This window comes from Carassius auratus, chromosome 42, assembly GCF_003368295.1.
Source record: "Carassius auratus strain Wakin chromosome 42, ASM336829v1, whole genome shotgun sequence".
Taxonomy (NCBI): domain Eukaryota; kingdom Metazoa; phylum Chordata; class Actinopteri; order Cypriniformes; family Cyprinidae; genus Carassius; species Carassius auratus.
This window is the reverse complement of record NC_039284.1, coordinates 9,122,508-9,137,930: the sequence shown is the minus strand read 5'-3', so window position 1 is coordinate 9,137,930 and position 15,423 is coordinate 9,122,508. Positions and strand designations below refer to the sequence as shown.

The window sequence follows — 15,423 nt, the reverse complement described above, 5'->3', positions numbered from 1 at the left end:
TAAACCAGGTCTGTTGTCCACTTGAAAACAAATAAACTTTTGCAAGACATTTTGCCAGGGGTGAAAGTGGGAGAAAGAAGGGTGGAGAAAATTGTAATCAACATGCAAACGGTCGCTCTTTCCCCAACAAAATGGATCCATGTTTGTAGAGCATTGTCTCGCTTTTCCAAATCATTAGATGAAAGTACAAGAGTAACACTAACTACAACAGAAACTCCACCGTTTACAGGGATGAAAATTAGCCACAAGTGCAGATTCAAAATTAATCCAATCAATGAATAATTCCCCAAAACAGAAGCCAGTCAGATTAGTGTCCACATCATCTAAATATGTGATCTTGTCCAGCTAGAACCTGCCAGCTGATCGGTCTAAAGCTGTTAAATGGCCATAACATTTGATGGACCGCTTACAAAAATAATCCACAAAAGTCAGATATTGGCAGTGCAAATCAACATCATTGTGCCAACCACAATTTTAAACAATAAGTATTCATCCGATACAAAAATATGGGCAGCATAGAATGGTGATGAACGACAGCCAGAAAGGCATTATTGTCTGTCAAGGTTGGCAGCTTGTGAAAGGTTCTGAATTTTATTAACGGGACACTTCACCAAAAAAGAAAACTGTCATCAATTACTCACCCTAATGTTGTTCCAAACGTATATGACTTTCTTCCTTCGGCAGAACATAAAATAATAAATTTATATCTGTAATCGAAAGACTGACTTAGATGGTCGGTTTAGATGAAAACTACTCAAGGCTCTGAAATTTCCATCTTAACAGCGAGTGTCCACAAATCAAAAGGAATAAAGTCCCTACAAAGACAAGGTGGCAGTTAATAACCACTGGAACCTTGAAAGGAGTCCCTGGCAAGTGAAAGGAGAATTGAACAGAAACCAAACACCTGAGCCTTACTGACAGATAGCACATGGTCTGATGCATCAAAGGGGATTGATAGGACTGTCACATTTCTGGTTGATGTACTACAATTTGGGCTTTAAAAAAAAAATAACTAAACAGAATCCCCACCCCAAAAAAAGATTTCTCGACTCATAAATCAATCAGCAAAATCAGTCTATTTAAGCACAAATTTATAACACAACCCATCAATCTTCCCAACAACTGAGAGCAGCATCTCTATGGGGAACTTTTCCAATGACAATCAAAAACGACAAATCAAACTTCCATATGTACATTTAGCAAATCAAAAAACTTGTTTCCCACTCCAAACTTAAAAAGACAAAAAGGATTTCTTCCAAAAACAACTCATTTGCCAGCAGCAAAGCAAAATGGGGGTCTATTGGCAATGACATAGAAACACTTTCAACATGAGTGATGGTACAACCTGCCACAGCACACTACTGTTAAACACAAACCCATAAAAATGCTAACCTCCAGAAACTTCCTCCGTTACATTTAAAACACCTCAAAACGATGTCATCTTGCATATAAATCAGTCTGTTTCATGACTTTAAAGCAATTATTTGCATGAGTCCATTGGAGCATCTGAGCTGGTGAGATCTGAATTCTGTCCCCTACTGGTCCACTAACGCAGAAATTATACCCCATCTAATCAGTGCAAAAATGAGAAGTGCGTCCGTTTGAGGTTCATTTGTCTAGGTCAGCATATCTGAATATCCAAACATCGTATAAGACATGGAAAGGTAGAATCCATGACGATGACTCTGGTTAAAAAGTCTTCAAATAACTGGGAATACTCTCATTTTAGGCCCATTTAGATTCATTCATTTTCAATTCCATTTTAGTAGTACAAAACACTCATGAAGCAGCATCGAGACAACTTGTATGGTGAGATGACGATATCTGTGTCAGAATCACAAGTCACATAAACCAATATGGCGTAATATGAGCTAATAAGACCAACTTAAAAGAGCAAAGGTGCCATCTGTACTGCTATACAGCATTCAGGTTAAAGTGTTTCTGAATCTGTGTATGTTAGTTTATCATAGATCGAACTTCTAAAGCAGACAAAGCTCTGCTCAGGGTTTTCCAAAACATAAAATTAAACACATAAAATAAACCACAGACCCCGGTATGGAAAAAAAACGAACAAAAACAAAAGGCAAAGCAGCAGGCTACAACACAATTGCAACCTGCAATGCTCCCATGCACGCTCTTCTTAAGGGAAAAAGGGAAACCAAAAATGTATTTGAGTAGTTGAGTCGGTTTAAACACACTTCCAATCCTTCGGTTTGTGATTGTTCATAAAAAAACAACAACAACAGAGGTGTGGCGCATTGTTTACTTTCGGCATGATACATTTTGTGGATGCCGTCAACATGTTCGGCCCAGCTCATCTCCACTGCCCGACACAAATACACAGAGGTCATAAGTCAGGCTATTGACACCTGAGCATAGAAGCCACCGGCCTTTCCTTTTCATTGTCAGTGTCATATCAGTACCCAACTTTTTTTGTGTGTTTTTTTTTTCACAACAATCTCTCTCTTTCTTTCACACAAAAGTTCTTAAAACACTTTATTATGATTGGTTGAATTTTCCCTCAGAGTTTGCCCTTTATGGCTCAGCAGAGGTTGAGTGTCTTTCTATTGATGGGAAGTCAGGTGATCTGAGCCAGAGGACTGTGGCGGAGGAAGAGGAGGCCAAAGGGATGGAGAAAGAGTTGAGGGACCCCGTAGTTTGATTTAGCGAAGCCAGAGTTTGAGCCGAAGTGCATCCACTCCGTTTAAATAATATCTAAACAGCCGCTTGTCCCTGACAAAGCCCAGATTCTCATAGAGTTTCAGGGCCGATTTGTTGGTGATTTCCGTCTCTAGCACCACCTAAGGATGAGAACAAAGCATGTATACAAAAAGGGCATAGTACAGGTTTTGAAATACACTTACAAGTAAAGCATAGATGAGGGAAGACAGAAGTTGTGGCATATTTGGAATGGCATTACCACATACACTTAGTTGGAACATAGTTTGTGAATTTTCTCTATTTCTTAAATGGGTCATATGGTGCGATTTCAAGTTTTCCTTTCTCTTTGGAGTGTTACGAGTTGTTCGTAAATAGATAAGATCCCTAAAGTTATAAAGACTAAAGTCTCAAGCCCAAATAGATATTCTTTATAAAAGTTAAGAGTTATCCACATCCTCCTAAAACGGCTCGCCTAAACACGCCCCCACATGCCTACATCACGATGTGGGAAGATTTACATAATGCTGCTCAAATGATCACGCAGAGAAAGGCGGCATAACTTGGATACTCGTTGTACTATTGTTGCCGCTGCTGCCATGTCATAGAGAAGCTGGGTGTTTTGTGAAAGCAAACATACTTTGTTTGGTCTTTCAAGAGAGGACACAACTTGAAATCAGTGGTAAAGTTGTATTAACAACACTGTTCCAGAACAGTTCAACCCAAATATTCAGATGTGTGCAGAACATTTTATGGAAGACTGTTTCCTGATCCTGGGAGTAGACTATAATGCTGGTTGTTCTGACTCGCAGTCTGTAAGTACGTTTACATATGTAAAGGATTGAAGGCGTTCTGAGCAGTGTAGAGTAGCGCTTTTTGTTTTTCGTTTCTCCGATCACAAATGCAGACATAAAAAGACAGTATAAGTCATTAAAATCCATAAATATGTCCCCACTGGATGCAGACCGTTCAGACCAGGACACCATGGTTGCCAGGTTTTCTCGGCAAAACCCACCCAATCTCTACTCAAAACTAGCCCAATTGATTTAACGCCCCCATTAAAAATCACGCTCCAGGAGTAAAATATACGTATTTTTGGTGAGGTTCCCCTGGTATTCACATTCCAGGCCTCAATATCACTATTTGAGGTTGCTTCAACCAGCGGACATGAAAAACAACCCGCGGCATCAGTGTTAAAGCAGCCCAATTCCACCAGAAAACTGCAGACTTGGCAACACTGTGACACGGCATCACAGCAAGTTAAGGGGCTATTTTACACTTGAGGTATTTGGCCAATCACAACGCACTGAATAGCTGGCCAATCAGAGCACACCTTGCTTCTCAGATTGATGTGCTTTGTATAATCGACGTGTTTCAGAAAGTAAATGTATAGTATGTGGAAAATTATTATTTTTTTTATTTTTTTTTTTACCTTAAACTGCATAAAAATTTCATTACACCAAATACACAAAATAATGTGTGTTTTTTTTTGCAACATCATATGACCCCTTTAATGTTTTTGAAAGAAGTTTCTTATGCTCACTAATTGTGTCTCTTATGCTCACTTGAACTATTTGGTTAGTAAAAACAGTAACCTTGTGAGATCTTACCATTTAAAATGGTAAAAATACTGATTTGCTGCTCAAGAAACTTTTCTTTTTATTATCAATGTTGAAAATGGTTGTGCTGTTTAATACTTTATTTTTGTGGAAATGTGATACATTTTTTTCAAGTTTCTTTGTTGAATAGTTAAAAATAGATAAATAAAAATATTTTAAATACATTTTTTAAAAAGGTAAACGTCTTTACTGTAACTTTTGATTCATTTCATACATCCTTGCTGAATAAAAATAAAATGTAGACACTTGGTAGAGTAAATGTACATATACTATATTTGCAGTGTACAACCTGACTGCTTAGCCTGGGATGATGTATCTCACAAAGTAATATAACCAATCTTCCACTAAACAAAAAATACAAAACAATAATAATTTAAAAAATATCATGGCTGGTCTGCAATTTGCATTTTAAATGCATTACAATCATATTTAACAATATAAAGATGATAATATAATTAATATAATGAAGAATTGCATTTATTTCTAAGATACGTGAAAAAAAAATCCAGTGTTAGTTCACAGGACAACAATCTAGCATAAAGTAATTTAAAACATTTACAAATATTTCATTTACTATTTTAAAATTAAATCAATAACTTTAAATGTGATTTTAATATTAGTAATACTATTAACAATACTTGTTAATCAGTCTTGTCTGGGAGAATCCATGCTTCTAAGGCTTCCTCGATTGTGTAGCGTAAGGTTTTTAGTAGTACTCCATTCCGAAAACACCCATAGTGTAAAATCTTCACAAGCTCAATGTCTTACCTCATCACAATCCCCCTCCACCATAGCATAGATGGCCTTTTTAACAAGGTTGGTGCCTAATAAAAAATAAGTACAACCTTTAATCAATCATAACACATATTACAAATACCTGTTGAACATGGTAAATAATACAATATAAATGGAGAAAACACATGGAATGATTGGGTTCCTTCAACACAGAATGACTAACCCTTGATTCATAGCAGTTCAGAGGCACTAAATGTATCCATGAGCTGACACTGAAGCAGATGTGTGTCCTATAAAAAGATCTGTTTCTGTTGCCATTCTGAGATGAGGGCTACAACACTAGCACGGCTCTTACCGATGCCTTTCCTGCGAAATTTGGAGTCCACAGCGAGCATGGCGATGTATCCACGACGGAACATCTTCTTATGCATGTCTAGCTTACACACAATGGCACCGACACAGTCCTTCTCAACCATCGCCTGTGACACATCACAGAAACAGAGTCATCAAGACACTGCAATTACTCTTATGGGCTGTGAAATATGAGCAAAACAATGGCAAATATCTATATTATTAGGCTAACTCTGACAATGTACCATAGTTAAACTGTGGTATTTATCTTAACTGTAGCCATAGTAATCACAGGTAAACCATGATATGGCCTGCTCCTCATTACCATGGTTAGATTCATGTAGCTACTATGAAAGAAACATATACATATACATATATATATATATATATTTTAAAGTGATGGTACTGAATGATAAACCTACCATAGCATTGGTCCAAACGCATGGTATTACCATGGTACATTTTGTTACAAAAAAAAAAAACAACAACAACAACAAACCATTGATTTAATATGAAACATCATTCTTGAAAAAGATACAATGCAATAATATGTTGTCGTGTTACTACAAGTGTGTGTTATTTGACTAAATTCATCACTTTAAACAATATGACACTTAGGGGGAAAAAATGGAGAATCATTTAAAAATGCACACCAAATGAAATAAACAAACAATATGTTTCTATATAGTCATGTCATGTTTCTGAGAAATACCACTGGTAATACTTTACACTGGGGACACGTACTATATCAATACTATGTTTATTACAGTCACGGGAACATGGTTATGCCATGTTTTGGACACATAGCAGAGTAATAATACGTTATTCTTTGTTGTACATCCCTTACGAAAAATAACCATGGTTTTATTATAGTAAAACTGTAGTAACCCATGGTTTTTTGGCGTGTTGACTACCATTTGTATAACCACAGATTTACTACAAATACCATGGTTAAACTATGGTTAATTTAGCAAAACCATGGTTAATTTGTGGTTACCATGGTTTAACTATAGTAACCATGGTTTTTTGGTTTTATTTGTAGTAAAACCATGGTTAATTTTTATAAGGGATTGGAAAATCATTTAAATACGAGACATACAAAAATGTTAATCAGTCAGTAAAATTGTAAATACCGGTAGCACTACACCAGGATATTATTATATCAGCGATGATGCTGGAGGCTCTAATATTAATGATACATATCTGAAGATAAGACAAAAAGTATAAAATAGTAATATATTATTATATATAGCTATAATAACAGTTTTAGTATGAAACATTACTCTAGTAAAAGACAGGTAGTTATAATATTATAATAATAATTATAAATTATTACTATTATTATGAAAAAATATCTATCTATCTATCTATTATATATATATATATATATATATATATATATATATATATATATATATATATATATATATATATATATATATATAATTGTCATGTTTTTTTTTTTTTTAGACATACCATGGAGAAAATATATATGTTTTTTTTTTTTGTTTTTTTTTTACTTAATATAGTAACATTGTAGTCGTGGTAACATGGTATGTGTCCAAAATCAAGGTAATATCGTACTATTCTCTGATGCACATTCGAATATCATTTAAAACCCTAGATAAACTAAAATGCTAATTAATAAGTAATATTTTTATACGTGTTTATACGTGAACGCTAACCATGTTGTTATATCAGAGATGATACTGAAGGCTGACAGTGATCTCTTCAACATCATCAAGATTAACTGAATGACGGGATACATACCAGAAAGCAGAGCTGAGGCCAGTTGTGAATAAAGTACCTATAGGTGTATATGGAGTAGGGCTCAGATAAGTCTTTAGTTATGAGTCGGATGATATCAGGCATCTGGAGCTCAGACTCGTATCTCACGTATCGGATGGAGTCGTCGTGCTCCTCCAGCGCTAGTCTCGACATCCCCGCCACCGGAGCGCTGTCAGCGGCCGCCTGCTCTACTCGAGCGCGCTGCGGGCCCAGGCCTGACTCAGCCCCGTCCATCAGCGCTACCGCTGCCGCTCGAGCTCGATCCGCTGAACCAGTCCTGCTACTTACATCGTTCTCCAGTCGACACAAGCTGCTCTCCATTATCCCCATACTGTCAGTGCAGTTTATCCCGTTGTTCGACGGCGACTGGCTCTGAGATTTATCACTACATCGTTTATTTCTCGTGAAATTGTTGTTTTCCGTGTGATCGCCCTGTGTTGCAACGATCCCGTCCAAGTGGTGATCGGAAGCGGCGTTCAGATTGTCGGACGGCCGGTGTTGTTGGACGTGGTTCTGGAGGTGAGTGTGGTGGCACTGGACCCCGTTCAGCTGGGCTGTGTGGAACTGGGCAGCTGATGCATTAGGATGCACGTTGTTCTGGTTGGATTTGACGATCGCCTTATAATCGCTGGCGTGCTGGTGTCCCGCGCCGGGGCTGATGATGTCCCGTCCCTCATCGTCGTGGCCCAGTAAGGTGCACCCGTCCACGGACAGTGGTGAGATCTCGCTCGAGGATGAAGGCAGTGCGTTAGGCCCAGGCGGCACTTCAGCCATTCCACTGCATACAGTTACTATGATGACAGAAAAACGGGGTCGGAATCAGCCTCTCACAGCGAACGACGATGAGGACAGACGCCCGTCCGGCTGCTGTTACCCGATAAATGTACGAATAACGTAAGGTTCGTGGACTATCTCGTGTCTGTTCCTGCCATTACTCAATTCACTCCACACTGGCCCTATTATCTGCCGTTAAGCAGAGCGGATGATTTACGACACTATGTCGGCGCGTTTCAGTAAAGGATGCTGGGAAATTGAGTTTGTAATATATCAGTCTTCTAGAAAAGAAAAACTTTTATTCAAGTAGGTCACCCCCAAAGCAGTGTTATTTTAGTATTATCTATATACTATTATAATAGTCCTATGTATTTGTATTCTTAAATAACTAGCTATTTGTCATATTTTCAGTTTTCATTTTCTTTTTTAGTTTTAGTCATTTTTATGTGCTTCTGTTGTGTGCTTGGTGTGTGTTATTTTAATATTGTTTTTGAAATATTTCTATTTATCTTAGTTTTTGTCATTTTTAGTAGCCTACTCATCTGAGATGGAAGCTTATTTATTTCTGTTTGTTGCCACAACAACATTTCTATTTTCTTAAAATGTTATTTTATTTCAAATTTAGGATTCTTAAATTTACGAAAACTATTTTAATAGTTTTAGTTAACAAGGGCACTTCCTGAATTAATTGGCACTACATGTTGAAAACACGACCAAGACATAGCAATTTAGTAAATTGTGTTTTCAACAGCGGCTTCACAATTTTGAGGTATGAATAGCCTATGTTGTATTTATGTTTAATGTTTAATTTATGTTGTAATACAAAACGCTGAATTATCTTCAAGGAATATAGCTACAACAAAGTCTAAAACTTCTAAAGTGCCATTAAAAAAAAAAAAAAAAAAACTATAAAATTCAATACATACATACATAGGGATGTCCTAAATCTATTTCCCAAGAAGAGCCACTAGATGGATCTATACATCCAATTATGTGCGACTTCGTCCCAGGGCACATCGTGGTGTTCATTGATGCAGTGTATTTTAAGTGAGCGCTCCTTAAAAGTATATGCTGAAGGAGAATTGTCGTTTTATGACTACAGCATGCTGAAATAATGCTGTCTTTTCAGTACACACAAAATAAACTTTGAGAATATTTTATTAAATTGGAAACATTTACTTTCTGATTACCTTAAAAAAAATGGAAATGTATACATATGTATACATATGTAAGTGTATAATTCAGAATTTTATTTTTTATATATTTTGTTTTCAGTTATATTTTTAATAAGTCACTTTTTACTAAGTTTTAGTAGCATAATTTTATGTTTTCACTATTTTAGCTATAAGAATTTTGTTTTTGTTTTTTGTCTGTGTAGTTTTTATTTATGGATTTAATTTAATTTCTGTTTTCGTTGTGTTAGCACATCAAGTTAAACTAAATGAAAATGAGAAATGTTGAAATGGTAAAACTATATCTAAAAAAAAATCATGTTTTTTTCATATTTTATTTGGTTTTGTTTCTGTTTACCTTTATTTTATTATTTTTATTGTCTTAGTTTTAGTTAACTGTAATAACCCTAATTCCAACATGACAACAAATATATTAAACCACATAGTTCTCAATATCTTAACAATTTTATACCAATAAAAACAAAAAGAGTCATTTAATTGTTAAATTATTGTAGAAATTCCAATCGGAATCTTGGAACACATTCCTTTAGAATGAATGTATGATGGGGAATGACCCAATTGAATCCATGAGCCTGTTGGACTAAGAGGAAGTATAGAATCCTTTGAGAAGCTCTTTGAAAACAGACAGACGCATAAAGCAAATGAAGAGGACCTTACTTCAGCCATAAGATTGATCACACTCGGTGATCTAGAGGAAATCCTTGTGAGAATGCAGCCCTGCCTTTGTTCTTCCAGAGACACAGCAAGGCAATCAGTAGACATTGCAGACAATTAATCTCTCAGATAATGGATTGCTTCAGTGGAGAGCTCTTATGTGGCTCCATCTGAACCGTCGTCATCTTGCTGTCTTCTTCATGGGAATTCTCAGACAAGATTGACAGCCAAATGCAACTCAGCTGCTATTTATAGCTATGCATAAATGGCTTTCTGCCCAGAGCCATACAATGTATATAAGGTGATGCTCAATTTATGCATCTGTTTGGTTTTATGACATTTTGCCAAAGCAGATATATCCTATAACATCATAGGCTGAATAACTGATTTCCTATTGTAACAATTAAAACCCAGTAGTAAAGGGTCCTTTAGTTGCAAGTAGGTTGACTGGTATTTTTAAGTCTGCATTAAGTGTCTTTGTTGGGCAGGAGAGAGGCCGAGACAAGCTTAAGTTGGACCTCTATGGGTCACTTTGGAAACTAATTAAAAACCTCTTTGGATAGCAGTCTGGTATTTCCCCTTAACAATTGCCTTCTCTCCCATCAAAATACACTCTTTTCAACCTCATCAAACAAACACAGGGCCAAAGTCCTCTTGTAAGTGAGCTCAAGGGGCCTCTATATAAACTAGCTGAACCGCTAATAGAGAAAAAAAACAAAGCCTGAACACCAGTAAACACGTGAGGCCCAGTCTGAAGCAAAATAAATAAAAAAAACTGTTCATTGAATTTTAATTCTTCATTACTTCTTATTAGTGAAGATGAAAGAGCATTCGACTAAAAATTGTACAGATAAAGCACACCTTTCTTTATATTTAAAAGCCTTAGTTAATCACTAAATATATAAATAATAATAATACATATATTTATACAACTGCAAAATAATAGCATTAACATAATAAATATTTATTCATTAAATCAGGTCGTTTTCAGCTAAATAAAGGAGTCATATTCACACAAAAGACACATTCTGTTAGACGCTGAGTATTTAATGTTTTGACAGATTAGAAAAACTATACTGTATACGAAAGTCGCACTGTAAATGTAATATGTATCACTGACAGCGACATTTGTCAGAGGCAACATTGGCGTACATATTATCATTTAGTGCCTTATATTTGTTAAATATCTACAATGATTTCTTAAGGTGGGTGTGCATCGATGAGATGCTGTCACAGCACCATGAGTCCAGAGGACACTGGGGTGTCACCTGTGGAGTTCCAGATGTAATATTCGGAGGAGACCAGCTCTCGTGCTAGAGGGAAAAAAACATATATAGGGTCAATTATTTTTTTACATGTCAATAAGCCAATGTGAACCTATTTCAACATGGAATCATCACTGGACTGTTTTATTTTAGATTTTTATGTACTATTATAGTATTTATTAATATTTTGAATTATCATATATATATATATAGACCGTCACTGAAACACTCACTTGTGACAATACGTGGTTTGGCGGATGAGTAAACCTGCACTGAGTGTTGGTCCACACAGCAACCAGACAAAGTCAAATCTGGCACACGAAAATGAAGCTGGAAAGAACACAGTGACAGATGACATCAACTGTTATTAACTATATTAATACAGACATCCTGTGCAATAAACGGAGTCTTGCTATCTTATAAAGAACAAATCGGTTGATCCTGAATTCCCCCTCACTTTTGCATAAGCGGTGAGTCCTGAGCACAGAGGGTCAGTCGGTCCAGCAACAGTCCCTGAAAAATGAACAGTTCCCTCCAGCGTTGCTTCACGGGACTTTGGAAACTTCTGACCTGAGGAGGAAAAAGACATATGTCAGTAATATAAATCTGAATTTTAACATGAAATCTCATGGAATATGAAGATCTGTACATACCAAGGACCCAAACCAGTAGGTTCTTCTCTTTAGACACCTCAAGCTGTCCTGAGCTCACTTTGACCTCCACACTTCCCATTAGATTCCTGTAAATATGCACATACAAGAGCACTATAACAGCCAGTGTACCATTTATATGCACAACAGTACCAGCTAAAGACAGACAACAAGATTATAAATATCTGACAGTGTAAATGCTGAACCCTGCCCAACACATATACAGTATGGAGTTATGCATTTTATAACAAATTAGAGCAACTTACTGGTTGAAAAATGGAATGTGTGCGTCGCAGTACTCAAAGCTGTTTTTGACACTTTCATGGAGCTTCAAGACGACGTTGACCTTCAAATGATTCTCCTCTGCCTTCAGCTTGTAGGAGCCAAGAATTGGTGGCACAGGTACCTCAAAGAAGATATAAGCCCAAATCAGTTAAGTCCCTGTAAAGGTAATATTAAACATGTGTTCTTTTGAGTGTGTCACACCACAGAAAAATGTATTATTAATCACTCAAAAATACGCCAATTGATTAAAATGAGTGATGAAAATCTTGAAAAAATGGGCGGTATCCTATGCTCTCTAATGCTGGGAGCGTGGCCGCCTTTGCGCTGAAACCACGCCTACTTGAGGGAAAGCTGCGCCTCTTAACTGCAGGTTTTAGTGTGTGTGTGTGTAATGATGCTGATAATTCAGCTTTGCCATGATACAAGAAAATTACATTTTTAATTATGTTAAAATAGAAAACAGCTAATTCAAATTATAAAAGTATTTCATTATATGAATGTTTTGCTATATTTTTGACATTACATTTAACTTTTTTTTTTTTTATCTTGCCGACCCAAACTTTTTAAATGGTACATTTTTGAGACAAAGCATGAGACAAACTATTGCCAGCATATGCTTTACCTGTGAGGTGTAACTACAGAGTCTGAAAAGCTCCAGAGGTGGTGAGAAAGGGAACTTGTATGGCCCTGAAAAGGCGGAACCGTCATTCTCGTCCACACTGCAGGCGGTAAGAAGGCTTGCATCCAGAGACGTCACACAGGGATGGACAAGAATGTCCTGCAGGGGCGAGCCGTTGTGTGGGAGTGTGAGGGTGACGATCACATTGGGCAGAACACCTTCAACCTCACACTGAAAACATGAAGTGATAAATGTAATGCAAGTTTATAACAACCAAACAGAACACATGTTCAGTATATAAGATGAGGACTAACTTTGCACATGACCATGCCGTACACATCCCAGATGTCTTGTTGACTATTCTTGCTGTACTGCATGGACCTCACCTTCTCAGTGAGGGCCACACTTACTACAGCCCTGCCTCGGTGGACCCCTGCCTTCCAGGCTGGCTGCTTTTGAGCCCCCCCTGGGCTTGGAGCCACAGAGGCAGGCACTGATCCAGCAGGAGGAGGGGTGTCCAGTGGCCTCCCCAAAGGGCAAACCTGCAGGAGCACAGAGGGAAGAGCAGCCAAACGGGAGGCCAGCACATCAGACTCTGGTTTACCTCCAGGGCCACAAAGGAAATCCTGCAGGCCTGACAAAAGCGCTAAGCCCTGAGAGACTGAGGCCAGGCTGGGGAGAGGTGGCCGAGGCACAGGAGGTGCTTCCACTAGAGGAAGGCAGGCTAGGATTAACACCCCCTGAGTGACTGTGAGCACGGGCCAGAGGGTTCTCCCACCCGGGCCATCCAGGCGGAGCTCCACAGCCGGAGAGCGGTGCTGACGGGCGCAGTCGTCCCGTGCTTCGACATAAGATTTGTCAGGATCCACCAGGCCCAGCTCTGTCAGCAGCAGCTGGGGTATGACGCGGTCCTCCGGAACGGCCACATACTGAGTTCCAGCCAAGGATTTGGCACGGAACTCAACTGTTGGGAATCGCCTGAATTAAAAAACATAACAAAAGATAAAAAATGTTTTTGGCTATGTCGGGAAAACCATTCCAATCACACTGTTTCTGTAAAAAGAGGGCTCTTTGCATTCTCAGTTTTCATGGAAAACCCAGATAACGTACTACATTCTGTATGCCACAGTGCAATGTGTTCTACTTGACTTTCACAGTGTAATAACAGGCCTGTCGCAATACAACTGTGGTCTTGGCTGCTTGAGAGTGTGCGTACACGACAGGAAAGAAACATGCAAAATTGTCTCAGGAAAAATGGCAAATCTCAATGCCCTTCACAAATAATTACATCTCGAACACCAGTTATACCAATATTACATTACTGCTAAAGGGCTGTTGGTATGCCAATAACACCAATATTACTTGCTGAAGGTCCTATCACACCAAGAACAATAAGAACAATGATAACTACAACGATAATTATAATAGCATCCATAAAAATGCATGATAACATTGTGTTTATAATAAGCATGCACTACAGTTATGTCATCTGCCACTTTAAATATAAAGTTGGGTTGATTCAAATTGGCTGTCAATGTTTTTTTGTTTGTTTTTTGTCATTCGTCAGCTGGAAAAAAAATTGTTCTGAAAAATATTACAAATAAAAAATGTTCTAAACACTATACATAATTTAATTTGTGTCAGTAGCTGTTGTTATAGTTATGGTGTGGACTTCGTAATTCTCGTAGAGTTCGAAGCGTTATTTAAAACTCATGTACCTTCCCTGTGTAAGAAAATAAAGTGAAGGTAGTAAAACTTAATCAGACATTGTGTTGTTTGTTACATAGGAACAACTGAACAGACATTCAGAAGTTTATTTTAAAGTTCGAAGTATTCGAAATGTGCATATTAAGCTCTGTAAAAATATGAATTTTTACAACACTATGGTGTAATTGTGTCCCATCAGGTCATCAAAAGTTTTAAACACACTTGTCTTCATGCACAGCTAAACACAAGTGTGGGTACTGAGGCAGGACAGGGTCAAATGACAACAGAGTAGAACACAACTGCAATGTTTACTGCCGCATACTGCATGCTACGTTTGGAGTGGAGTGGCCTACTTACATACTAGAAAACTGTGCAATATACTTAATTAGGCATTATGCATAAACGGTAAGCTTTGTGTAAATGTGGCTGATTTCATAACAGCATCCTACTCTAAATATTTCTGCCATACGATTTGGTAGTTGCCTACTCTACAGTTTGCCAAATAATATATCATACAAGTAATCCCTGCAGAACAATTGCTTGCATACTGTACAAGTTACAAATACTATATACAGTACAGATGCAGAAAAATGTTAGAACACAAAAAGTAAAAGACAGTATGCAATACGCACTACGCTAATATTCCTTCACAGAAAATGTCCTTACCTAGAAAACCTCACTTTTCCAGATTCACCCTTCTCGTGTGAGACAACCCATAGTGCTCGTACACTCATGCTGCTGGTTACGTCCCTGAGGATGACTGGGACTAGTCTCACATGCCAAACATATAGTGAAGGATGCAATTTTTAGCTCACTCTGTAAGAAGAAAGATTGTTATTTATGCATTTGTTTGTTTTATTTGACACAGTTCGACACTGTGTGACCGATATAAACTTAAGACCTTACCCTAAATGTTAAAAGAAATGAAAGCTAAATAAAGGAACTCGCCTCTGTCATGTTATTCCCACGTGACAGTTTCTTCTTCCTGTTTTCCAACGATCATGTGACACTTTGATACGACGGGGCTGACGCGGGACCAGCCCTAAAAACTGCGCTGTTTTCAACTAGGTTTGAGTGGAATATCAAACCTGATCCCAGACCTGTTCTCAAACGCGTCGCCCTCTT

The 15,423-nt window shown here is 37.7% G+C and overlaps 2 protein-coding genes across 3 annotated transcripts; both read right to left on the bottom strand.

Moving 5' to 3' along the window:
* Positions 1-1,057: 1,057 nt before the first annotated feature.
* Positions 1,058-8,135, bottom strand: LOC113060571 (N-alpha-acetyltransferase 30-like). The gene is made up of 4 exons (XM_026229592.1): positions 7,134-8,135; positions 5,368-5,491; positions 5,046-5,101; positions 1,058-2,801 (listed from the first exon to the last, which is right to left on the bottom strand). Exons 1-4 carry the CDS (start codon positions 7,923-7,925, stop codon positions 2,664-2,666), a joined length of 1,110 nt encoding a protein of 369 aa, XP_026085377.1. The 5' UTR covers positions 7,926-8,135; the 3' UTR covers positions 1,058-2,663.
* A 2,668-nt stretch (positions 8,136-10,803) lies between these two features.
* ap5m1 (adaptor related protein complex 5 subunit mu 1) lies at positions 10,804-15,342 on the bottom strand. 2 transcript variants are annotated; one of them, XM_026229591.1, is made up of 9 exons: positions 15,247-15,342; positions 14,965-15,114; positions 12,906-13,569; positions 12,595-12,822; positions 11,954-12,093; positions 11,691-11,776; positions 11,495-11,607; positions 11,271-11,367; positions 10,804-11,085 (listed from the first exon to the last, which is right to left on the bottom strand). In XM_026229591.1, the coding sequence occupies exons 2-9, from the start codon at positions 15,030-15,032 to the stop codon at positions 11,003-11,005; spliced, it is 1,479 nt and encodes a 492-aa protein (XP_026085376.1). In that variant the 5' UTR covers positions 15,033-15,114; positions 15,247-15,342; the 3' UTR covers positions 10,804-11,002. The 2 variants fall into 2 exon arrangements, with proteins under 2 accessions (XP_026085376.1, XP_026085375.1); XM_026229590.1 differs by having other exon boundaries at positions 15,205-15,273.
* Positions 15,343-15,423: the final 81 nt, after the last annotated feature.

Bases quoted from the DNA above. Each gene is read 5' to 3' on its own strand.
- LOC113060571 (XM_026229592.1), bottom strand. From the start codon at position 7,925: ATGGCTGAAGTGCCGCCTGGGCCTAACGCACTGCCTTCATCCTCGAGC. The intron at 5,492-7,133 runs GTATGTATCCCG...GATGTGTCACAG, and splicing joins GGCCTCAGCTCTGCTTTCTG to GCGATGGTTGAGAAGGACTG. The intron at 2,802-5,045 runs GTAAGACATTGA...TCTCATCCTTAG, and splicing joins TGGAGGGGGATTGTGATGAG to GTGGTGCTAGAGACGGAAAT.
- ap5m1 (XM_026229591.1), bottom strand. From the start codon at position 15,032: ATGAGTGTACGAGCACTATGGGTTGTCTCACACGAGAAGGGTGAATCT. The intron at 12,094-12,594 runs GTAAAGCATATG...ATCTTCTTTGAG, and splicing joins TCTGTAGTTACACCTCACAG to GTACCTGTGCCACCAATTCT. The intron at 11,368-11,494 runs GTGAGGGGGAAT...TGTTCTTTCCAG, and splicing joins GACTCACCGCTTATGCAAAA to CTTCATTTTCGTGTGCCAGA.